The sequence below is a fragment of the Phascolarctos cinereus genome, unplaced genomic scaffold (assembly GCF_003287225.1).
Source record: "Phascolarctos cinereus isolate Bilbo 61053 unplaced genomic scaffold, phaCin_HiC Scaffold_4;HRSCAF=312, whole genome shotgun sequence".
In the NCBI taxonomy this organism is placed as follows: domain Eukaryota; kingdom Metazoa; phylum Chordata; class Mammalia; order Diprotodontia; family Phascolarctidae; genus Phascolarctos; species Phascolarctos cinereus.
Genome location: NW_027555847.1, coordinates 358,794,818 through 358,819,732, shown reverse-complemented (window position 1 = coordinate 358,819,732; position 24,915 = coordinate 358,794,818). Strand labels below are relative to the sequence as shown.

The window sequence follows — 24,915 nt, the reverse complement described above, 5'->3', positions numbered from 1 at the left end:
TCCTCATTTGTAAAATAAAGGGTTCAGCCAGATGGCCTCAGGAGTCCTTCCAACTCCAGATTTATGGCTACATGGCCACTGAGGTTCCTTTCCACTTTAAAATTCTGTGAGGATGTAAAAATAGAGCCTTTCTGATGGGTAAAAATGGGAGCTGGCTGAAGATGTGGGCATCTCTGCCAGAGGCTTCAGTCTTAGATATAAAGCTAAAACTAGGGTAAGGCATGCAGGGCTTTGCCTAAGGCAATTATGAATTGGGAGAGCACAGATAGCAATTAAATTCTTTCCTAGCTTAGAAACAGCAGCACTTGGATCCTAGTTAGAATAATTAGTAGAAACTGGAAGCTAACATGGTGAGGAGGGGAGATGATCTCTCTCCTGCCCTACCCTACATCCCCCATAGTTATATCCCTAACACTGGTCTGTGAAGGCTCCTTGCACGCTACTTGTCCCAGGGCAGTTAGTGGTACTAGCACCAGGAACAAATTTTCCTAGTTACAGCTCCACTAAGAAGGAATGTCATTGTTAAAGAACTACCATATGGATCAGGGACTAGACTCATTCACTTGGCAACAATTAAGGCAATGGATCAAAGTTATGGAGAAGTACATTTTGGCTCAACATAAGGACAATTTTTTAAACATTTAGAGCTGTCCCAAAATGGAATGGTACTCCCTAGTGCAGAGTGAGCTTCTCATTCTTGTCAATGTTTAAAAGAAGGCTCAGCCACCGCTTGCTGGACAGTATTAGGTAAGATTCAAGACCTGGGTATTTTACTAATTTATCTAGATCACTCATAACCTTGTGATTGTATGAATTTAAACTAATGTTTAGTCTCACCTAATGTATTCATCTGGAGTTCCTCAACTACGGAAGGCAGAGCTAAGAGCCAAGAAAGAAGTGGTACATAAATGAAGTTGAATATTACTGGCATGTAAGAAATGATAAGTACAGAGAAGCAGAGACTTACATGAAATGATGCAAATTGGAGTAAGCAGAGGCAGGATAACAATGCAGACTATGATTACAGCAAAGTAAAAGGAAAGAACAACCACAAAACGAGTGAAAATGAATGTTACAGAATTATAGAGAGCAAGCTTGACCTCACTGGAGAGATATAAAGAAATCATCTTCCTCTAATCCTCCACATCGATGGGGGTCATGGGTATAGAACACTAAATATATTTAGTAGATTTTTTTTCATGAGTTGAATGGTTTTGATTTTTTTTCCTTTTGTGATTTTTTCTTTTAAAAATTATCATAAAAGATGGCTCTCTGGGAGGGCCGAAGATACTGAGGGAAGTTTGGGCAATGTCAAAATAAAGAGTAGCAATCAATTTTTATTTTAAAAAAAGAACCTAAGAAGAAGCAAAAAATGCCTCTGAGCAGCAACACAAAAAAGATCACAGAAACATCAGGCACTAAATGGCTCATATACTTTTCTCGTAGAAGCCTGTTTTGCTTTATTTTGTTTTGTTTTTAGGTACAGTTCTAGGAAGTCCAATCATCAGGCTTCCTAGCTGTAGCCAATTAGAAGTATGATGGCTCATCAGCTTCAAAGGATACTACGCTCCTATGTTCCCAACTTCTTGGCCTTGAAGCCTCTTCTCAATGAACCATTGAAGGCTCCCTTTCCTTGATACTAAGACATTTCACTTGTGCCTGACTCTTTGTGACCCCGCTGGGGGTTTCTTGGCAAAGATACTGGCGTATTTTGCCATTTCCTTCTATTTTACAGAGGAGGAAATGGAGGCAAACAGGTTTAAGTGACTTGCTCAGGGTCATACAGCTAGTAAGTGTCTGAGGCCAGATTTGAAGTCAGGAAGATGAGTCTTCCTGCCTTCAGGCCCCGCACTCTGCCCACTATGACACCCAAGGGCTCTTCAAGACTTTCCAATGGATACTAGAAGCAGAAGGCTCTTTTATCGACCTGAAGTACCATGTTAACGTAGAAGTATGTTTAATATGATTGTACATGTATAGCCTATATCAGGTTCCATGCTGGCTTGGGGAGAGAGAAAAAAAAATTGGAACTCAAAATCTTATAAAAGTGAATGTTAAAAACTAAAAAAAAAGTACCATGTCATCTCAATCTCATCTTTATATATTTAGTTTTATGAGGAGTTAATCATGGAAATCAATACCATGATGCTCATAACATCATAGATTCAGAGGTCATCTGGTCCAACTCCCTTGTTTTACAGATGAGGCTCAGAGAATTGTGTGATTTTCCCAAAGTCACACAAATTGGAGAATGAGGTTTTGATGTCTGGTCCTCTGACTCCAAATTCAGTCATGCTCTTTCCATGTGGGCCATCCTCTTAGAAGGCCACACTAACTTCCTAGATACATTGGTTCTATGTGTACTTCCCAGCAAGCTGCCCTCTGTAAAGCAGACCTATATAGTCTGAGGAAAGTTATTCAAGTTAAAACCACAATCGAGATATGGACACACTATCTTGAGTCAGACATATCATCATCACCCACACCAGCTATAAAATACTTGAACATTTCAACCTTCCTGGGAGCTAAATCCCAGCTTCTTTTTGAGGTCATTCTCCTGGACAATGCAACCAACAGGCAGATAGGCTCTCATAAAAAACTAAATTTGGGTCCCTGTCAGACCAGGAACCATGAGAGGCCCTTCTATTTATTATAAGCATTTCTTCAACTAAACCTCAAGCAATTTTACTGGAGTTAATTTATCACCAGTAATCATAGGGAACCTCTTTCCAGGCCTAGCTGTCCACTGTGCATTCCCACTCATACCCATACATCTCTCCTCCTGAAGCATGATGGACAGTGCTTTGTTACAGATGGATAATAGGCCAAGGGGGCCAGTCCAAGACATTACAGGTAGTTACATGGCACCATTGATGTCCATAACAGTAACATGTCAACTGCCATATCAAATCTTCTAAAATAGATTATTGTGCTAAAAACTCATTGAGTTAGTAACTGGGCTTGATTAAAATAATAAAAAACCCAGACAACTCCTCTCTATACTAGGGGGTAATTATGTTAATTTAAGCATGGATCTGTTCCCCTCCCAGAAGTATAATACCACATGGATAGTAGTAACCATCTGACTAAAATGTCTTACTTCCTCCCCACACTGTATGTTCCAGGCAAGCAGTCAGTCATTTGATAAGTAATTATTAATCACTTACAATGTGCCAGGCACTGTGCTAAGCACCAGGAATATAAAGAAAGATAAAAAGTATACCTTCTCTCAAGGAATGTATAGTACACAAGGCTGCTTGTTCATGAAGGGATCTTTCTGATCCCACCAACTGGCTTCTAACATTGTTTCTATTTCATCTCACATTTCTGGACTGCTCTTTTCACAGCTAAACAGGTAAATGTACATTTTCAAGGTATATTACCCTTGTATACCATACCTCAAAATTCCTTTTTTCTCCTTATCTCAAGTGAGTAAATAGGTGGTGCTAATATAGACACAACAGAATATCTGACTAATTTAATGTACTGCATAGAATCTTAAAAGCAGGTAAAGATACCAGAGAGATAATACTTCTCCCCTCTTGCCCCAGGTCTATTAGCTCTTGAAATGTTAAATTCACAGACTTGTGAAAGACAGTAGACACAGAGTACAAACCAAATTGTATAACTTGACATGCCATTGGTTTAGAGGTGTGTGTGTGTGTGTGTATAACATGCTTGGGATCTACCTCAACTGCCTCAAAGAATCCCTAGTAACCATAACAATTCTCCTCAAGTACCACCTTCTCCATGAAACTTTTTCTGCCTTCTCTCACAGGTGTTAGTGCCTCCCCTCCAAAACCATCCTGTATCTATTTTGTTCATATTTGTCTATGTATATACTGTCTCCCCTGGACTGATTGTAATTACATTCCTTGAGGGTAGGGACTGTTCTACTTTTGTCTTCATATCTCCAGTGCCTAGGAGAGTACTTGGGACACAGTAGGCACTTAATAAATTTTGTTGATTAAATGACTCCCTAGACATGGGCTTATTCACATCATTCCTTTCTTTTATAGAATCATAAAATGGCACTGGATATGGTGGCATAAAAATCATCATATTACTCAAGTCTATTCTTGATAAAAGTGTCTTTGTTCGAAGTCTATGTATGCAGCTGTTTTATGATTATTTCTCCCAGTGCAACAGGTAAGGTAGGAATCTAATTCTTTGAGATTGGACTGATGACATAAAGACTGAAGTTAATACTCTCTCTGGTTTCATCTACTCCAAACAAACCAAAAGTGTTTTTCTCCTTCTCCCCTCCCCTCCCTCCTCCTCCTCCTCCCCTCCTCCTCCTCCTCCTCCTTCTCCTCCTCCTTCTTCTTCTCCTTCTTCTCTTCTTCTTCTTCTTCTTCTTCTTCTTCTTCTTCTTCTTCTCTTCTTCTTCTTCTTCTTCTTCTCTTCTTCTTTTCTTCTTCTCCTTCTCTCTCTCTCTCTCTCTCTCTCTCTCTTCTCTCTCTCTCTCTCTCTCTCTCTCTCCTTCCATGCCTCCCTCTTCCTCTTTCTAATAAAGAATGAATAAGGATTAGGTTATTCTTTTACCTTTGTATACTTTCTCTGCTATTGTGTTCTTTTAAGTGTGCATATCTAACTGCATACACATATTGTGTGTGTGTGTGTAAGAGACAGCCTGATATATATACATATACATACACACACACACTCTATATGTGTGTGTGCGTGTGTGTGTGTGTGTGTGTGTGTGTGTGTGTGTGTGTGTGTGTGTGTGTAAGGAGGGAGGGGGAAAGAGGGAGAGAGAGGTCTTATGTTTTCCTCCCTTTATACAGGAAGGGACTAGAGAATTCTAAATGTTCATGTATTGTGAGGTGACAGATTCAGAAGATGCCAACATTATTAGAAGATGCCAACAATTATTAAGACAGCTAGATATTGAAGTGGTAAGAGTGCTGGGCCTAGAGTCAGGAAGACCTGCCCAAATTCAAATCTAGCCTCAGACACTTATTAGTTTTGTGACCCTAGGCAAGTCATTTAATCTCCCTCAGCCTCAGTTTCCTCAATTGTAAAACGGCGATAATAATGGTATCTCCCTTGCAGGGTTGTTGTGAGGATCAAATAAAATAATGTCTGTAAAGCACAGTGTCTGGCACGTAGTAGGCAATATATAAATGTGTATTCTCTTCCTTTCCCCTTCTCATTTAATTACTGTATGGTATTACACATTCCTATTGTTAAATATAAGATTAATGGTAGAGTACAGTGTTATTGCATGTATCCATTAAGGGTCAGAGACCAGCTAAGAACCAGCTAATGGCCTGGTTGAGTCCATTTCAGGACCTGAAATTACCAGGTTTCATGTTCTTCTGAATTTGGCTGTCTCTGAAGCAATGTGTTCAGTGTCCTTTGCCTCTAGCTGTTCTGATTTTTAGCATCCTGGACCCTTTATTTAAGATTGATTCATACTTGCTTCTTATTGTTAAGTTTGTGGCTTTCAAACATGTTCCAAGGCTGCTAGGGTAAATTTTCACCTTAGATGTGACCTTCGGCTCTCTTAGGAAGTCCTAATCATCACAAAACTCATCCAATATCAGACCCCCAACTCTGCCCATATCTCCCTACATCACTGAGGGAGGTACTAAGCATAGCATAGCCATAGCACACAAGACTCTGATGGGGAAAGAGAATCTTAGATATATACTTGACTCCTTTGACTATCTTTTGACATCTGAAGGGAGGCCCAGTGACTGCCCATGCCCATGTGCCCATGCACATCTCCCTTAATGATGTGATCATACCTTCCTGAACCTTGGAATCCATGTCATTCTTCAAAAGGAATTTCAGCTGCTCCAATGTATCACAGTAGTGTCTAGTCATCTACTATTACAACTATTCCTACTCTTACTACAATTACTACTGCCGCTGTTGAACACTTATACGGCACTTGAAGGTTTGCAAAGTGTTTTTCAAATACTATCTCATTTTATTCTCACAGCAACCCTTAGAGTTAGTTGCTATTGTTATTTAAATTTTACAGATGAGAAAACTGATGCATGTCTCAGTGACACAGCTAGAAAGTGTTTCAGGCTGGATTTGAACTCAGGTCTTACTGACCCCAGGTCCAGGACTCTATTCACATCACTACCTCTATTACTACTGACAATAAGGGCCATTATTCCTTCTTCTTAAATCTATCACTGTAAGACTCCCTCCCCCACGGTTTCATCAAAACAATGCAAAAGAGATGACTGAAAATGGCTTTCGGCTAATCTTCTGACTCAGCTCTAAATGCTCAGCATCCTTGCTGCCTCTGACCAAGGTGCTGACTAGAGTTGGCTCTGCTACTTAACACCGAGATAACTCTGAGGCAATTCAGTTTCTGAGTTTCAGGGTTTCTTATCTATAAAACTAGAGGTCTGGAATAGATGCTTTCTAAAGTCACATACAGTCTCTAAATCTATGATCTTTTAACTTGCTGACTCTTGAGCCTGGAGGCAGTAATGATACAGTGCTGGGGCTCTGAACCTTTTCTGTATCGGGGGATCCTTTGACAGTCTGAGCAAGCCTTTCTCAAAACAACTTTTAAAATATGTAAAAATTTAAAACCCCACAAGATTATTTAAGAAAACCCCCAAATTATATGGAAATAAAGTTATCTTTTTTTTTTTTTTAGTTTCACAGACCTTAAGCTAAGAAATCCTATACAATACTAAGAAGAATACAGACTTAGAAGCCAACAGATCTGAATTCAGATCCTGGCCCTGTTACTGTCTTGTTGTGAGGACCTAGACAAATCATCAAACCCCTCTGTGCCTCTAAATACCTATCTGTAAAAGGAGAGTGTTGGACTAAGTGATCTCTAAGGTCCTCTCCAGGTCTGGAAGTTCAAAGACTCACTACTACTTGGGCCCCTTTCTCCCTTCTAGCAGTTTGATCTCCAATTTCCCAATGAAGCAGCTTTGACTTAGAGATGCCATTGGTTTGCTTGTATAAGCTTCTGGCAATCTATTTCCTCTGACATTTAGAACATGACACAGAAAATAAGATGTAGATCATCAAATGAGGTATTATTTATTGCTCAGAGTGCCCTGTCCTGAACCTCTTATGTATGATCTTCCACTGTCTGGCCCCACCTCCCCACTGAATGCCCAGAAAACAGGTTCCTGGGAGTCAGCATTTGGATGGTATTTATACAGCAACCATTGATTCATATGTGAGTAGTGAGAAGAAGAGAAATTCAAAAGCTGTGTTAAAAAGAGTGTGGACTTGAGGTCAGCTCTGAGGACTCTCAGTGTAGTCCTTTCACTCTTCCACTTCCTCCACTTCAGATTTAAGTTCCTAGACTCCCTGTCTCTGTGTCAAGTTGTTAACACTGTCCAGAAATAGTCAAAAGCTCTGTAATGCAAAGGGAATTTTAGTATTTGAAAACAACATATTTGGTCTTTCTATTATGTGAATTTCTCCTCTGTTAAATACTCAAAGTGGGGCATGTATTTATAAGTCAAGGAAATGCAGATCCAGCTAGATGGATAGTGGAAAAAAGCCAGTAGCAGCTCATGTAAATGATATAGAGCTGATTTCATGCTTTGGTGAACCTCTTGATTTCATGCCACCATGTCTTTTACTCCAGATGCTTTTCTTTAAAGTTTTTTTTCTAAATCATCATTTACAAGTTGGTCTCTCAACAAGCATTTATATTTAAGCACTTGATATGTCCAAGGAATTGTGCTAAGTGCTGGAGTTACAAAGAAAAACAGACATATAACCCAAATTCTCAAGGGGCTCAGTGTCTAATGAGGGGAGAGAGCATGTCTTTGGGATACCCAGTCTGCAACACTCAAAAGGTAGTTGGTGATTCTGGACTATAAACATAGGAATTTCATTTTCTATCCTCACCCCTTAACCTCTAAACTTCCACTCCTTTCCTCCCTCCGCTCCTCCCTTTTCTCTCCTTTTTTCCTCTTCCTCCCTCTTCCCCTTTCTTTTCTACTTCCTGTCCTCTTTCCCCCATATGTATATGTATGTACACATACAGATATACATACATATATGCATACATGCGTAATACACAGTATTCCAAAAGTCAGTGCAGTTTTAAGCTATTGAAGCTTTAACAGTTTAAACTGCATTGACTTTTGTAACTCCATATATATGTGTGTCTCATGCATATAGGTGTATGTATGTACATATGCATTTATATTTATGAATAATGTTTATATGCATGTATATATGCACACATACATATATATGTCTAGGAATGGATGACAGTTGATCCAATGGGATCTGACAAGATCACCAAGCAATATGGTATCAAAGGAAAGTGGAAGAGGGGCTGAGGATATAGCTTTTGGAACCACTCATATTTAGTAGATGTAACATGGATGAAGATCCAGCAAAAGGGACTGAGAAGGAGCAATTAGTCAGGTAGGAGGAAAGCCAGAAAAGAATACTGGCACAATAACCTAGAGAGGAGAGAGTATCTGGGAAACGAGTATGATTTGTGGGGTCCAAAGTTGCAAACAGGCTAAGAAGAATTGGGATGTAGAAAAGGTCATTAGAATTGGTAATTAAGAGGTCATTGGTAACTTTAGAGACAGTAATTTCAGTTAAATGATGAGGTTGGAAGTCATATTGTAGAGGATATGGAATAAAGTGAGAAGGGAAGTTTATGACTCTCGAGAAGTTTAGTTAGGAAGAGGACAAGAGATAGAGGGCAGTAGCTAACAAGAATGATTGGTTAGATACAGCAAGGGTTTGTTTTTTTAAGGATGGAAGAGATATAGATATATTTGAAGGCAACATGGAATAAGAAAGTGGATAGAGAAAGACTACAGAAGAGGGAGGAGAGGGAGAGAGGGCAGGAGGAAGGAGAGAAAGGCAGAGAGAGAGACAGAGACAAAGACAGACATAGAGACAGAGAGGCAGGCAGAGACAGACAGGATGATAGATGGGAGGAGATCAGCTGGACAATGCAAGAGGTGATATGATCCAGATTTCATGGTTACTTTGACAAAGAGAAGGGTCACTTCTTCATATGAAAAAAGGATGAAGGTGAAGATCATGAAGGAAATGTTTGAGATGAGGAGGAAAGAAGAGAAAGAACTCTTATTGAATGCCCTCATTTTTTTCAGTGCCATATGAGGTAAGCTCTTCTGCTGTAAGACTAGGCACAAGGGAGGCTTGAGGAGTGATGAAAAGGTTTGAAACAGCAACTGTGGTGAGTGGATAGGAGCAAAGCAGTGGAGGGGAATGTAAAAGGCTTGCTTTGTTGTATGCAGTAAGAGTCCAATTACATAACCTAAACTTGTGTTGTAAAGAAGTTACATGATTTGCCTATTCACATAGAAAGTAACTAAGAAGGGTCATGATTTGAACCAAGGTCCTCTGACTCCAAACACAACAATCTGTATTATTTCCCCCCATTTTATAGTTGAGGAAAGTGAGGCTAACAACATTTTGAGATGGCTCCAGAAATGACAAGCAAATGATTGCTAGAGTTAACTTGAATACTACGGCAGCCAGAGTTCAATGATTCTACTATATTTCCCTTTATTGGATGAAACAATTTCTTTTTAAAATTTATCCAAATTATTTTATCACTAGTCTTTGCTCAGTTCACAAGGATCTTTGCTTCTTTTAAGGTAAAGATCAAGCTATAGCCTTATAACACATAGTCCACCTAAAATATTTTACAAGTTGGGTTTAAACAACAAAAAAATAACAATTAAAGGATGCCCTGAGGTGTAATGCTATGGACATTATTGGAAGAATTAAAAAATCTGGGCTTTAAACTCAATGCTGACACTATCTAGCTATATAGTTGGGCAAATATAGTATGTCAATCTCTCTAAACTTGAGTATTCTTCACCTACAAAATGAGAGGTCATCTCTAAATGAGCTCTAAGATATCTTTCCATGCTAAAATACTAATGACTATGAGTTGTGCCCTTGGACAGGGACTTATCCTCATTGGGCATCAATTTCCTAATTTGTAAAAAAAAAAAATCATACTAAGAACTGTGTTCCATAATGTGTAGAATGCTGGCCCTGAAGTCAGGGAACATCAAGATTCAGATGTCTCCTGGGACACTTACTAGCTATGTGACCAGAGACAAGTGACTTATCCTTTCTGGATCTCAAGAAACCCAGAGTTAACAAGGCATGCTATGTGTTGTGACAGAGAAGAGTGGGGAGTTACCGTACTAGGAGCTCCTACTGACTAAATTACAGATTTCCCATGTAATGTCAATTACCTGCCTTGTTTGCCTCATGGAGCTGTGAGGATCAAATGAGATAATGAATGTGCAAGTGATTTGAAAAGATGAGAACATTATGCAAGTGTAAGATTCCGTGATTAACCTTGGTTTTATCTCAAATCTCACTTCACTGACAAAGGAAACAGATAATTATTTTAAATGCAGAATCTTAAATGTCATGGAAACTCTTTGGGTTGGGTTTGAGTTTCCCAAACATTTATCATTAAATGCTAAGTTCCTTGAACAGAGAAGGCACATATCTCCTTTCCTGCTATCCCCTCTCCAATGGCTGGAACCTAGACCCACTCCGAGGAAATGGTAAGTACTCACTAAATGCTTTGACAAAGAAGATGTCAGCAGTTCAAACTATTCAGCTCTTCAGTATCACTTATTAAAGTTATGAGGAGGCTCAAAGGACTGTATATTTGGAAGGAACATTAGAATGACCCCTCCATTTTCTAGAATAGGAAATTAAGTCATGGAAAGGTCACTTAACCAAGGTCACATAGATAATAAATGACAAGACTGGGATTTGAACTCAGTCCTCTAACTCCAAATCCAGCTAAAGTTCCACTGAACCAGAAAAGGAAAAAATAACATTTAGGCAAAGATGCCTGGGAGGGAAAAATGAAAAACATTTATAAAGAGCTAAGAACTGCTTGAGGGGCTATTACCACTATCTATGATGACCTTGAAATATGCTGGACCATAAGGGCAAAATGAAATTTCAAACCAAGAACTGACAACAAATTTAAACATCTTGAACCAAAATGATTTTAACTCAGCTTGATTACTTTGGAAAATTCTGATTGCACAAAGTTGGAGATTAAGGAAACATACCCAATACCTTACATATGCCATTAATACAGACATTTCTGCTGTTGCCTCCTTCAAAACAAGGTGTACCATCAATAACAGCATCTAGCATTTTCTCAGAAAACTGTCCATCAATGGGTCGACAGTAGAGTTCACAGGGATATTCTGTGGTGGAAAAAAAAAGAGAGATAGTTTTGAGTTAGCATTTTGATTAATGTTATTGATTTCTCCAAAACTTTTTAAAATTTGTAACATCTGATCATCTTTTGATTTTGAAAGTCATAAAAAGCACAAGAATCTCACTCGCAGGATAGCTAAGTAATGTAATGAAAACAGTGCCTGCTTTGGAGTCAGGAAGACCTGAATTCAAATCCTGCCTCAGATACTTACTAGCTGTGTGACCCTGGACAAGTCACTTAATTTCTTTCAGCCTCAGTTTCCTATTCTATAAAATAGGGATAAAAATAGCATCTACCTCACAGGGTTGTAGTGAAGATCAAATGAGATAATATATGTAAAGCACTATCTAGGAACTGTTTTTGTTATTATTTATTGTTCATGTTGTTGTTATTATTACATATGTTTGGAAACTGTAGCATGGCGATATCCAATACATACCTAGGCATATAACAGGCATTGAACAAATACTTAGTCTTCAACACATTTGAAATATGTGTACATGTGCTCTGTGTGGGTACATATATGTTTGTGTGTATACATAGTATACATATATAATATATACAAACATGGTTCACATATAAACGTGGCTTTATAAGTCAGTATGCAGTCTATAGGGATCCATAGGTATAGTTTAGTGCCCTCCCCCCTCAATTTGTATTTGAGTTTGACAGTACTGGCCTAGAGCACCAAGGAAGTGAAATGACTTACCCAGGACCACACAATTAATGTGTCAAGATTGGACTTACATCTCGATCTTGCTAGCTATAGGGCTACTTTCTATTTACTATTCCATACTGCTGTTTTGACTTTTATGTAGTATTTTAAATTTGTAGTGTGTGTGCGTGCATATACGTGTGTGGGGGGCATGCAATAAATACTGATTGACAGTGCTGTTCTGAGGTACAAAGGAGATTATGTTTGTGTGCACGTGTGCATGTGTGCTAACATGTGTACACATATGCATGGACAAGACAGGCACTGTGTGAGGCACTGAGGATAAACACAAATATGTTGAATCCTCATCTTCAAGATGTTTACAATTTCCTGGGGGAAATAACATGTTGGTGGGGGTGAAGGGAGCACTAACAACTTAGAGAATCAGGAAAGGCACCAGAGGTAAGTATTATAGGTATTGTTACCCCATTTAGAGGATGAGAAAGCTGGCTTAAAGGTTAAGTGTCCAAGATCACACAGCTCTTAAGTCTCAGAAGTGGAAATTGAACTCTGGTGTTCAGGATTTCAAGTTCAGAACTCTACCCAATCTCACTTTGGCTTTTCAATAACAGGAATGTAAGCTGAACACAAAAAATGAGTGAGCACTCAATGAAGATACTACATTCCTAGACAAACATTACTCATGCCTTTTGTTAATTGTAAAGCTAACACATCTCTAGGAGAGGCTAGGTCCTTTGTAACCTCTCTTTCCTGCTGCAACTCAGGGGCTGTGTGGTTAGGATTAGAGACTATGACAGCAACTGGGTGCCATAGAATTTTGTAAATAGGGAAAGTTGAGGCAGCTAGGTGGCCTAGTGGATAGAGTTCTAGACCTGGAATCAGCAAGACCTGAGTTCATATCCAGTCTCAGATACTTGCCCGTGTGACCATGGGCAAGTCATTTAATATCTACTTGCCACAGTTTCCTCATCTGTAAAATGGGGATAATAACACATATCTCAAAGGGTTTCTCTGAAGAGCCAATGTCAAAAAGCAGTTAGTGTTATGCCTGGCACAAAGGAGGTGCTACCTAAATGTTTACTCCCTTTCCTTCCCCAATACTGATACCTGCTTCGTTTATCCATCTCTAATCCTCCTCCCACCTTGCGGGCTACATCCTTGACTCACTCTGAGAATTGTCTTTCTCATCTCTCCTGAATAAAGAAAATGAGATATGCACAAGATGAAGTATTTTTTAAACCCCTGCCAGTCACAAATAAATGAGAATCCTAGAAAGCTGTACCATAGACACAAATAGGACCTGATCTCTTCTGTAGAAACCCAATTACTTTGTTCTGATAGATGGATGAAATTAATCAATTAAGATCCCAGAATCAAAGAGTTGGAAGCAACTTCAGAGGGCATTTCATCCAACCCATGCCTGAATAAGAATCTGTTCTATAACTCTCCTGTTACCCCAACACCCCCACCCCAATCAGTGGCCAACCGATCTTGTATTTTCTTTGCTTACTGCCTGACTCCCAGTAAGGGGAAGCAAGATGGATGTACTTGTCCCTGGAACCTGGATTCACTTTATTTTTATTTCACTAAATCTAAAGTGCAGATCCACTCTGGCTCAATCTTAATTTTGAAACAGACTTTGTTTATCTTTTCTGAGTATGTGTATTGGGTACAGCTGGATAGCTAGTTCTTCAAGGACCAGATCAGTTTGAGGATACAGATGGTGCCACCCATGTGGCCATGTGTGTCTTCAAACTAAAATAGGTGCAAAGCAACTCCTGGGGAGCAAAATGCTGACTTGTTTAATTAACAGTAGGATTGTGTAGATATAACTATGAACTACATGTCGTATGATAATTTATCATCCACTTATTTAGGAAAATAAATGTAGGCAGCTAAATGACTCATGGGATAAAGGATTGCATCTGGAGACAGGAAGGACTGAGTTCAAATCTGGCCTTGTACACTAGCTCTAAAAACAGCTATACAAAAAACCTAAAGTTTGGGACAGTGCCCCCTCCACATTGGGAGTAGAGCCCAACTTTAATAATCAAAAGTCAAGAAATAGGCTGGGGAAAATGAGCAAACAACAAAAAAGGATCTTGACCATAGAAAGTTACTATGGTGACAGGGAAGATCAAAACACAAACTCAGAAGAAGACAACTGTGACATCCAAAACCTTGAAGAAAAATGTGAATTGGTCTCCGGCCCAAAAATAATTTTTGCAAGAGCTCAAAAAGGAGTTTAAAAATCAAATAAGAGTGGATTTACTAAGAATCTACCTACCATACTGTTGGGCAACTTTGCTACTTTGCTGAAAAACTTTGCTACTTTGACTGAAAAAAGAATCAAATAAGAAATGTAGAGAAATAACTGGGGAAAGAAATGACAATGATGAAAGAAAATCATGAAAAAAAGAGTCAACAGCTTGGTAAAGGAGGCACAAACTATATTGAAAAAAAAAACACCTTAAAAACCAGAATAGGCCAAATGATAAATGAGGCACAAAAACCCAATGAAGAGAGAATGCCTTAAAAAGCAGAATTGGACAAATGAAAAAGGAGGTACAAAAGCTCACTGAAGAAAATAATCCCTTAAAAATTAGAAGTGGGCAAGTGGAAGCTAATGACTCCATGAGACATCAAGAAACAATAAAACAAAATCAAAAATATGGAAAAATAGAAGAAATTTTTAAAAAACTGACCTAGAAAATAGATTCAGGAGAGATATTTGAAGAATTGTTAGACTACCTGAAAGCCATAATAAAAAAAAAATAGGGTGTAGGCATCATCTTTCAAGAAATTATTAAGTAAAACTGCCCTGATATTCTAGAACCAAAAGGTAAAATAGAAATTGAAATAATCCACTGATCACCTCCTGAAAGAGATCCCAAAATGAAAATTCCAGGAATATTATAGCCAAATTTCAGAGCTCCCTGTTTAATAAGAAAATATTGCGAACAGCTAGAAACAATTCAAATATGGACCCACAGTCAGGATAACACAAGATTTAGCAGCTTCTATATTAAAAGATCAAAGAAAGGTCTTGGAATATGATGTTCTGGAGGGCAAAGTAGTAGGAATACAACCAAGAATTACCTACCTGGTGAAACTGAGTACAATCCTTCAGGGGGAAAATGAATATTGGATGAAATAGAAGACTTTCAAGCATTCTTGATGAAAAGATCAAAGCTAACTAGAAAATTTGACTTTCAAATAAAAGACTCCAGAGAAGCATATAAAGGCAAATAAGAAAAGAAAATAATAAGTGACTTAATAAGGCTAAGTTGTTTACATTCCTACATAGGAAGATAATATTTGTAACTCATAAACATTCTTCTCATTATTTATGCAATTAGAAGGAACATACGTAGCCAGAGGCATGGGTGTGAGTTGAATATGATGGGATGATATCTAAAAAAATGAATTTTAGGGGTGAGGAAGAGGAATGTACTGGGAAGAGAAAGAGGGAGGTATAATGGGGTAAATTATTTCATATGAAAGAGGCATGAAAGAGGTTTTACAGTGGAGGGGAAAGATGGTGGAGGTGGGTAGGAGCAAGTGAACCTTACTCTCATTGGAATTGGCTCAAAGAGTGAGTAACATGTACATTAAGTCAGGTATATAAATCTATCTTACCCTACAGAAAAGTAGGAGTTTGGAAGGAAATAAGAAAAAGGGGGGCTGATAGAATGGAGGGAGGATTGGGGGAGGCAGTAGTCAGAAGCATAACACTTTTGAGGATGGACAGAGTGAAAGGAGAGAGAGAATAGAATAAATGGGGGGGAATAGGATGAAGGGAAATACAGTTAGTAATCAGAACTGTAAAAAAAATTATAGTATGACATAATGATATACTTAGAGAATCCTAGAGAATCAAGTAAAAAACTACTTGAAATCATAAACAACTTTAGCAAAGTTGCAGGCTATAAAACAACCCACATAAATCATCAGCATTTCTATATATTACCAACAAAGCCCAACAGCAAAACATAAAAAGAGAAATTTCATCTAAAATTACTGTAGACATTAAAATATTTAGGAGTCTACCTCCCAAAACAAACCCAGCAACTATATGAACACTATTATTAAACACTTTTCACACAAATAAAGTCAGATCTAAATAATTGGAGAAACATCAGTTGCTCATGGCCAAGCTAATATAATAAAAATGACAATTCTATCTAAGCTAATTTACTTATTCAGTGCCATACCAATCAAACTACCAAAAATTATTTTATAAAGTTAGAAAAAATAATAACAAGATTCATTTGGAAGAATAAAAGGTCCAGAATATCAAGGAAAATGAAAAGAAATGCAGGGGAAGATGGCCTGAATTGCCTTATAAAACAGCAATCTTCAAAACTGCTTGGTACTGACTAAGAAATAGATAAATATTGGAGAAGATGTGGCAAAATTGGAACACTAATGCACTATTGGTGGAGTTGTGAAATGATCCAACCATTTTGGAGAGCAATTTGGAACTATGCTCAAAAGGCTATGAAAACGTGCATGCCCTTTGACTCAGCAATAGCACTTCTAGGGCTAAATCCCAGAGAGATCATACAAATGGGAAAAGGACCCACATGTAAAAAAATATTCATAGCAGCTCTTTTTGTGGTGGCAAAAAATTGGAAATTGAGAGGATGCCCATCAATTGGGGAATGGCTGAACAAATTGTGGCAAATGAATATAATGGAATACTATTGTGCTATAAGAAACAATGAGCAAGCAGACCTCAGAAAAACCTGGGAAGACTTGTATGGACTGATGCTGAGTGAAACGAGCAGAACCAAGGGAACGTTGTACACAATAATAGCCACAATGTGCGATGACTAATATTGATAAACTTAAGCCTTCCCAGCAATACAAGGATCTAAGACATCTCTAAAGGCCTCATGATAGAAAATGCTATCCACATCCAAAGAAAGAACTATGGAGTTTGAATGCAGATCGAAGCATACTCTTTGCTATTTTTTTTCCTTCTCTTGACTTTTGTTTCCTCTTTCTGGTGGTTCCTCCTATTGGTTCTAATTCTTACTTACAACATCACTAATGTGAAAATGTGTTTAATAGGAATATATGTGTATAGCCTATATCAGATTCTGTGCTGTCTTGAGGAGGGTGGTGGGGAGGAAGGGGGAGGAAACTTTTAATCTCAAATGGAAGTGATTGTTGATAGATCAAAATAAATTAATTAAAAAATTATAGTAAGTTTTTCTGATAAAGGCCTTATTTCTCAAATACATATAGAACAGGACCAAATTTATAAAAAAAAAAAATAAGAGCCATTCCCCAACTTATAAATAGTCAAAAGATATGAACAGGTAGTTTTCAGTCAAAGTAATCAAAGCTATATATAGTCATATGAAAAAAATAGTCTAAATCACTATTGATTAGAGAAATGAAAATTAAAACAACTCTGAGATATCAACCCACACCTATCTCATTGACTAATATGAAAAAAAGAAAATGACAAATATTGGAAGGGATGTAAGAAAATTCAGACACTAATGTATCATTAGTGGAGTTGTGAACTAAATTCAACCATTCCAGAGAACAATTTGGAATTATGTCCAAAGGGGCTTTGACCCAGCAATACTACTAACTAGGTTCATATCCCAAAGAGATAAAAACAAACACTGGAAAAAGACCTATATGTACAAAAATATTTACAGCAGCTATTTTTTGGGTGGCCAAGAATTGGAATTGAGGGTATGGTTATCAACTGAGGAATGGCTAAACAAGTTGTAGCATAAGATTGTGATAGAATACTATTGTAGTGTAAGAAATGATAAGCAGGATGTTCTCAGAAAAACCTAGAAAGACTTACATGAACTGATGTAAAGTGAAATGAGTAGAACCAGGAGAACATCGTACAGAACAACAGCAATATCATATAATGATCAATTGTGGATGAGTTGAATATTTTCAGCAATACAATGCTCTAAGACAATTCTGAAGGACTTATGATAAAAATGATAACTATTTCCACAAAAAAGAACTGATGGAGTTTGAATGAAAATCAAAGCATATTTGTTTTTACTTTTTTTCTTATTTTTTTCCTCTATTTTTCTTCACAGCATGACTAATGTGGAAATATGATTTATATGATTGTATTTGTATGACCTATCTCAAACTGCTTGCCATCTCAATGAGAGGAGTGGGGAGAGAGGGAAGGAGACAATTTAAAACTCAAAATTTAAAAAAATGTTAAAAATTGTTTTTGCATGTAATTGGGGAAAAACAAAATATTTTTTAAAAATAAAATCTACTCCATCAAGTTGAGGGGATGCTCATCAATTGGGGAATAGCTGAACAAGTTGTGGTATATGGTTATTATGGAATACTATTGTGCTATAAAAAATGACAGGCAGGAAAAACCTGGGAAGAATTACATGAACTGATACAAAGTGAAGTGAGCAGAACCAAGAGAACATTACATACCACAACAGCAATATAGGAACAATGATCATCTGTGAAAGATTTAGCTACTCTGATCAATACAAGGATCCAAGACAATTCTGAGTGATGCAAGACAAAAATGCTATCCCTATCCAGAGAGAAAACTGGTGAACTTTGAGTGAAAATTGAAGAATGATTTTTCTTGTTTTGTGACATGGCTAATATGGAAATGCATTTTGCATGATTTCACATGTATAATTGATATCATATTGCTTGCCTCATCAGTGAGTCTGTGAGGGACCAAAGGGAAAGAGAGAATTTAAAACTCAAAATTAAAACAAAAAGTGTTAAAAATAAATAGTCATTTTAAAAAGTTTTTAAAAGACAGCAAGAAGAAAAGGATAAAAAGATTTGAGGAGAAAAGTTCTGAGAAAAACCAAGATGTAGGATTGTGTCTAAAGATTCTTCTTTTTCAACTTTTGGAGGCATTATTGTCTCAGTCACTATATTAACTGGAATAAAAAGGATATTTCCAATGTCATCTAGGAAAAAGTCCTGTTCTCTCAGTGATAAAAGGCACTAACCCAGGTGCATAGAGCTCAGAGAAATAATTTCCTGAAACAGTACAATACTGCATGGTTGCCAAGGAGAAGGAAAGAAGAAGAAAGAAAGGACAGGGTGTTGCTGGGCTTACATAAAGCAAAAGGCACACAGTGAAAACTGACCTTTTCTAGAGCTTGCTATTATTTCTGCATTATGAAAAAGGGAGCTTGTCCAACAAGACTCCTAGCAATAATCTATCCTTGCTCCTCTTTTTCTGCTAAGTTTATCCAGCTGCCTATTGTCACATGCAACTGTAGCTCTTTTTAAACACTTATTGTGCTTTAGCTACTGATAGTAAAGGTGTGTGGGGGAGTAGGAAATGGTATCACAAGATGAGGGAAAAACCACTAGTCCACTTAGGCTGCAACTCTTGTGCCTAAAGAAGAATTCTGCTAATAAGATTGGAAAGATAAGGTGAAGCTCAACTATGGACAGCCTGGAATAACAGATGAAAGGATTTTTTTTTCGTATGAGAAAGGAGGAGTCATTAAAGATTTTTAAGAGGTGGGGGTGGGGAAGAGGAGTAACGTAATCAGAGTTTAAGAAGTTTATTTCAGCTGTGGTGTGAAGAAAGAATTGGAGGTAGGGGGAGGCTAGCAGCAAGATGACCAGTCAGAAGCAAAGAGAGTCTCAACTAGGATGGTGGCAGTGCAAACACAAAGGTTGTGAAAGATGCCAGTGATATTTATGTACTGCAGGGGTAGAAATGTAGTAGTTTGGTCCTCAATCTAGGGATCAAGTTCAGGGTATGTTCAGATGTTTGATTTAATTCATCCAAATCTTATATTTGGTTTCATACTGATTCCCTTTATTGTTTATTTAATTATTCCCATAATGCTTCAATGTTAGGCATTAAATGTTCACTGGAAGGGCTTCATTTTCACCAGGGAATTGTGCACTTTCAAACAGACTCCTGACCGCAATCCCAAAGGGATTGCGGTCAGGAGTCTGTTTGAAAGTTATAAATTTCTAGGAAAGAAGAGAGAACAGGAAAGGAAGCATTCATGACAGTGCCTGGCTATCAGACAGGGAGAGCCACCCCCAGAAAAGCCTACTTGCTGGCTACAGAGAATAAAAAGGAGAGAAAGGCAACCTCCTGCTGTGACTGGAAAAACCAATTGCCAGCTGGCTAAGAATGAGCCTGTGCTCCATTCTGGGTGCCATGTTCTATGAAGGTCATTAATAAACTGGGGACTATTCAGAGGAAGATAACTAGGATGCCAAAGGGACTCAAAATTCATCTCATGTGAGGAATAGTCGATAGAACTGGGAAATGTACCCTGAAGAAGACATGTCTCCAAGTCTTTGAAGGGCTGTCATCTGAATAAAGGATTAGATTCCTTTTCTTAAGCTTCAGAGAGCAGAACTGGGAGCAAGAGGTAGAAGCTGAAGAGGTATGAAAGGAAAAATGTCCTAACATAGTACAGAGGAATTCTTCTCTGGGTATGGGATTGGACTAGATAGCCCCTGAAATCCCTTCCACCTCAAATTCTGTGATTCAGTGAGATAAGAGATGCTGCATGTGCAGGCTCCACTCTGTCGAGGGGCTTATGAGGTAGTTTCTATATGCCCAGAGTGTGAGTCTTCAACAAAGAATGTGTTCTCAGGGATTCTCCCCCAATTCACTAAAAGAAAGAGAATAAAATTCCCTGAGTTAGTGTAGAACATTGGTTCTTATTATTTCTCTAATCTGGTTTCAATCTAAATTAATTTTTTAACTTTATAATGCATATTCTTAATGGCTAATTTTTATTCCAGAAGACCTTTAAAGAAACATAAACCCCTCCTCACAGAAGAGAGAAGATGAAGGATGGGTTAAGAATATTGCAGATACAGTCATCGCTGTCATCCTCGACAGGTCATTCTCACTCACCCCACTGAGACAATAAAGGAAGGGAAGGGAAAGGAATAAGCATACCCTTTGATCCAACAATACCACTACTAGGTCTATATCTGAAAGAGATAAAATGAAAAGAGAAAAGGATCTATGTGTACAAAAATATTTGTAACAGCTCTTTTCTGGTGATGAAGAATTGGAAATTGAAAGGATGCCTTTCAATTAGGGAATAGTTGAACAAGTTGTGGTATATGATTGTGATGGAAAACTATCGTGCCATGAGAAATGGCAAGCAGGATGGTTTCAGAAAAACCTGGAAAGGCATATGAATTAATGCAAAGTTAAATGAGCAGAACCAGAAGAACATTGTAAGGATTATCAGCTGAGAAAGATTTAGCTACACAGATCAAGACAATTGCAAAGGATCCATGATGAAAAATGCTATCTACCTCAGAGAGAGAATTGGTGAACTCAGAGTACAGACTGAAGTATATTTATTTCACTTTATTTGTGTGTGTGTGTGTGTGTGTGTGTGTGTGTGTTTTCTTTTGCAATATGGCTAATAAAGAAATAAGTTTTGCATGACTTTACTTGTGTAATTGATATCATATTGCTTGCCTTCTCGAGGGGTGGGAGAGGTAGGAGGGAGGGAGAGATTTGGAATTCAAAATTTTAAGAAATTAATGTTAGGTTTTTACATGTAATCGGAGAATATTTAATGAACTAAATAAAAGTATGTTACAAATAAAAAAATGGCTAAACTGCTATTAGTTGTAGTAGTGGCCGTTTTGCATGTAGTGAATCAAAATGAGCTTTTCAGTATTATAATTCAGAAATGCCACATGTGGCATACTTGAAATTTAATCAAGTAAAAGAAGTCTTATTGAATCTTTACAAGAGGAAATAGAGTTTTCTCTAGGGAAAAAAAACAATTTAATATCATACCTATTTCAATGTAACAAGTGAATTCTGAATACCGATTTCTGGTGGGGATCTGACCTATAGTTGACAGTGTAATGTTATAAATTAGATCATGGCCAGCATCTCCAGGCCTTAAATCAAGCGAGTCTCATCAGGGCTTGATTTCATCCTTTTACATTTTTAAATATTTTGCATCCTTTTCTAAAGAGGAAAAGAGAGCTGTAACTATTCTTCCTTAAAAAGTGTCTTTTTAGTTCTTCATTTCCTAATCTGTAAAATCAGTGGACAAAATTTTGTAAAAAGATACCACACCACTTCTGGGGGAATATATCTTGTACAAAGACTGTTGAGATGTAAATATCATAGGATCACAAAAAGGGACCTTCGCCATGACTTAGTCCAATGTCCTCATTTTACCAGTTAGGAAACTTAAGGCCCAGAGAGAGAGTGGTGATTTGTACAGAGGAGATTATCAAATAGAAGGAATCCCCAAGCTGGTGCATCGTGACTAGGTATGTGGGCTCTGCCAAAGAGATTACGATCACTGGCAAATGCAGGAGAGAAGCTTCAAGATTCCATTTGCTAATGCTTAAGGTACCCAGGAACAGAGGGATGAATGCCCCAAATAAAAGAAAGAAAGTTCTTGACCACCTCATGGAGTTAGTAGATTGAACACAATAATGAAGAGATATTAGTAGATGACACCAGCAGGGGTTGGTGGTATACTGGTGATGCCATAGACTTTTAGAAGGCTGGCTTACAGAACACCCTGAATTCTGGTATTAAAAATGTATTTATATACAACTGTTTTATTTTTGTATTTGTATCTCCCGCCTATTTGGATTTCCTTACACAAAGACACTCCTATCTCCCGTCTTTGTGCCTCTGCACTGGCAGAATCACCTCCCAGGAATGCTCTCTCTCTCCTCACTTCCACTTCTTAGAATCTCTGGCATCCTCCAAAACTCATCTCAAATGCTGTATTCTGAAGGAGGTTTTTTCCTAGTCCTTTCTCCTATCCACGATGTAGGTGCCTCTTAGAGTATGTCCCGTCAACTCTCTCTCTGTATATTATACTCGGTTATTTACACATTGCTCCTCTCCCATTGGAATGTAAGCCTCTTTAAGGAAGGGAATGTTTTCACCTTTCTTTGCATCTCCATTGTTATACAAGAAGACACTTCATTACTTTTTGATTGATTGGTTCAGACCTGTGATTTTATTGGTGTAGGTGACTCTCAGTAAGGAAACTTATACCCCCAATACAGATCTGCACCTTTTAGTATTGGAAAGCAGCCCAGAACATGCAGAGGCCACTAGTGACTTGCCCAGGATAACACAGGTTGTATGCATCAGAGTTAGAACACGCACGAGGATCTTCCTGACTTCAAACTAGGTTCTCTATGTACTATACCAGATAGCAGTTATGTTCACTCTTTTTTTTTTAGTATAACAGGCATACATATGCAAGTAAATAATTTACAGAATTAGATCTGCAAATTATAGCTTAAACCCTCTACTTTTGAAAACTTTCCATGGCATGCTTCCGTAGTAGGTCAAATATTTTCATACTGGAGTAAGTTTAGTTTCTTTTATCTATACATGCAAATCAGTGATGAGGAAAATTCTGTGGTACAATTGTCAAATGGGCATAATTATAGTACCTACATCAAAAGGGTGTTGTGAGGATCAAAAGAGATGTTTGTAAAGTGCTCAGCATAGTGCCTGGCACATAGTAGGTGCTATATCAATGCTTGTTCCCTTCTCTTGCTGATTCTTCTAATTCAATTTGGAACACACTGACATTGCAATAGCACATTTTCCAGGTTAGAGGAAAGGAACTGAAATGTAAATACTTTCAAAATATCCTTTTAAATTTTGCAAAATGATTGCTATATCCATCCCCTCCTGTCTATTCCTTAATCCCAGCCCTCATTACCTTACATGGACTATCATAATACTATGCTAACTAGTTTCTTTTCCTTCAGTCTCTCCTCATGCCAATTCATTTTATGTACTGTTACCACATATATCTTCCAAATTTCCCACTCAGATCATGCTAAATCCTTTCTCAAAAGCCATTTTCATTGATTTCCCATTGCCTAAATAATAAATTCTAAATGTGGAATTCCAGATCCTTCCTATTATGATGCCTAACCTGCCTTTCCAGTCTAGTCTAATTGGTCTCTTGCTGGGCCATCTCCAGTCATCATGATGCATATCTGGCCACTGGACCCAGATAGCTCTGAAGGAGAAAGTGAAGCTGGTGACCTTGTACAGCCCTCTCTCACTCAAATCAAAGTCAATTGCAAGTCATGTCTTCACCTCCCTGATGTCATGGTCCTCCTTGAGAATGAAGGACAAACACAATTGGTCTCTTAATTAATCTTCTTGCTTCCAGCCTCTCCCCTCTCCAATTCATCTTTCACACAATGCTAAAACAATTTTCCTAAGAAACAAGTCACTTCCCTGCTCAAAAATCTTCAATAGTTACCTATTGCTTTTAAGCTAAAATACAAACTCCTCAAGCCAGGCATCAAAAGCCCTCCACAATCTAGATGTTCCTTTGAACCATCATAGTTTTATATCACTGTACACTGCTTCACATACCTCATGGGGTAAGGAGCTGTGAGAATATATAATATTGGAACGTGATTGTGTTTGTCTACCCTGACTTCTGAAACCAAGAGCCACAGAAGAAATGGAGGTAAGTAATTGTCTCGATTTTGAATGACCAACGTTAGCATGATGGGTTTTCTGTTGTCATGGCCAATTACTCCTAATGCCAAATCTGCATCCAGCTGAAGAGTCTGACAAACTCAGGGTCACTCAATGTGCTTGTCAGGTCCTACTGCTGATATTCACATCCTGTTTATTCTGCTTTCCAAATTCATTATTCATTTAAGTAAAAACATTTTTTAAAATATAAATTTATTTATTTTTAGTTTTTAATATTTACTTCCACAAAATTTTGAGTTCCAAATTTTCATCCCTTCTCGCCCCTTCCCCACCCCAAGGTGGCATGAATTCTGAATACCCCTTCCCCTAGTCTGCCCTCTCTTCTATCTCTCCTCCCCTTCTCTTATCCCCTTCCCCTTCTATTTTCCAGTAGGGCAGGATAGACTTCTGTACCCCATTTCCTGTATTTCTTATTTCCCAGTTACAAGTGAAAACATTTTTTTAAACATATGTTTTTAAAACTTTGGGTTCCAAATTCTCCCTTCCTCCTTCCCCACCCACCCTCATTGAAAAGGCAAGCAACTC

The 24,915-nt window shown here is 37.9% G+C and overlaps 1 protein-coding gene across 2 annotated transcripts in view; it reads right to left on the bottom strand.

Moving 5' to 3' along the window:
* The window catches only part of ADAMTS12 (ADAM metallopeptidase with thrombospondin type 1 motif 12), a 534,685-nt gene that overhangs the window by 157,905 nt on the left and 351,865 nt on the right, over positions 1 to 24,915 (bottom strand). For both annotated transcript variants that reach the window (XM_020995368.2, XM_020995376.2), the window contains exon 13: positions 11,062 to 11,195. In XM_020995368.2, coding sequence (XP_020851027.1) covers positions 11,062 to 11,195 — 134 coding nt within the window. The remainder of the gene's footprint in view (positions 1 to 11,061; positions 11,196 to 24,915) is intronic.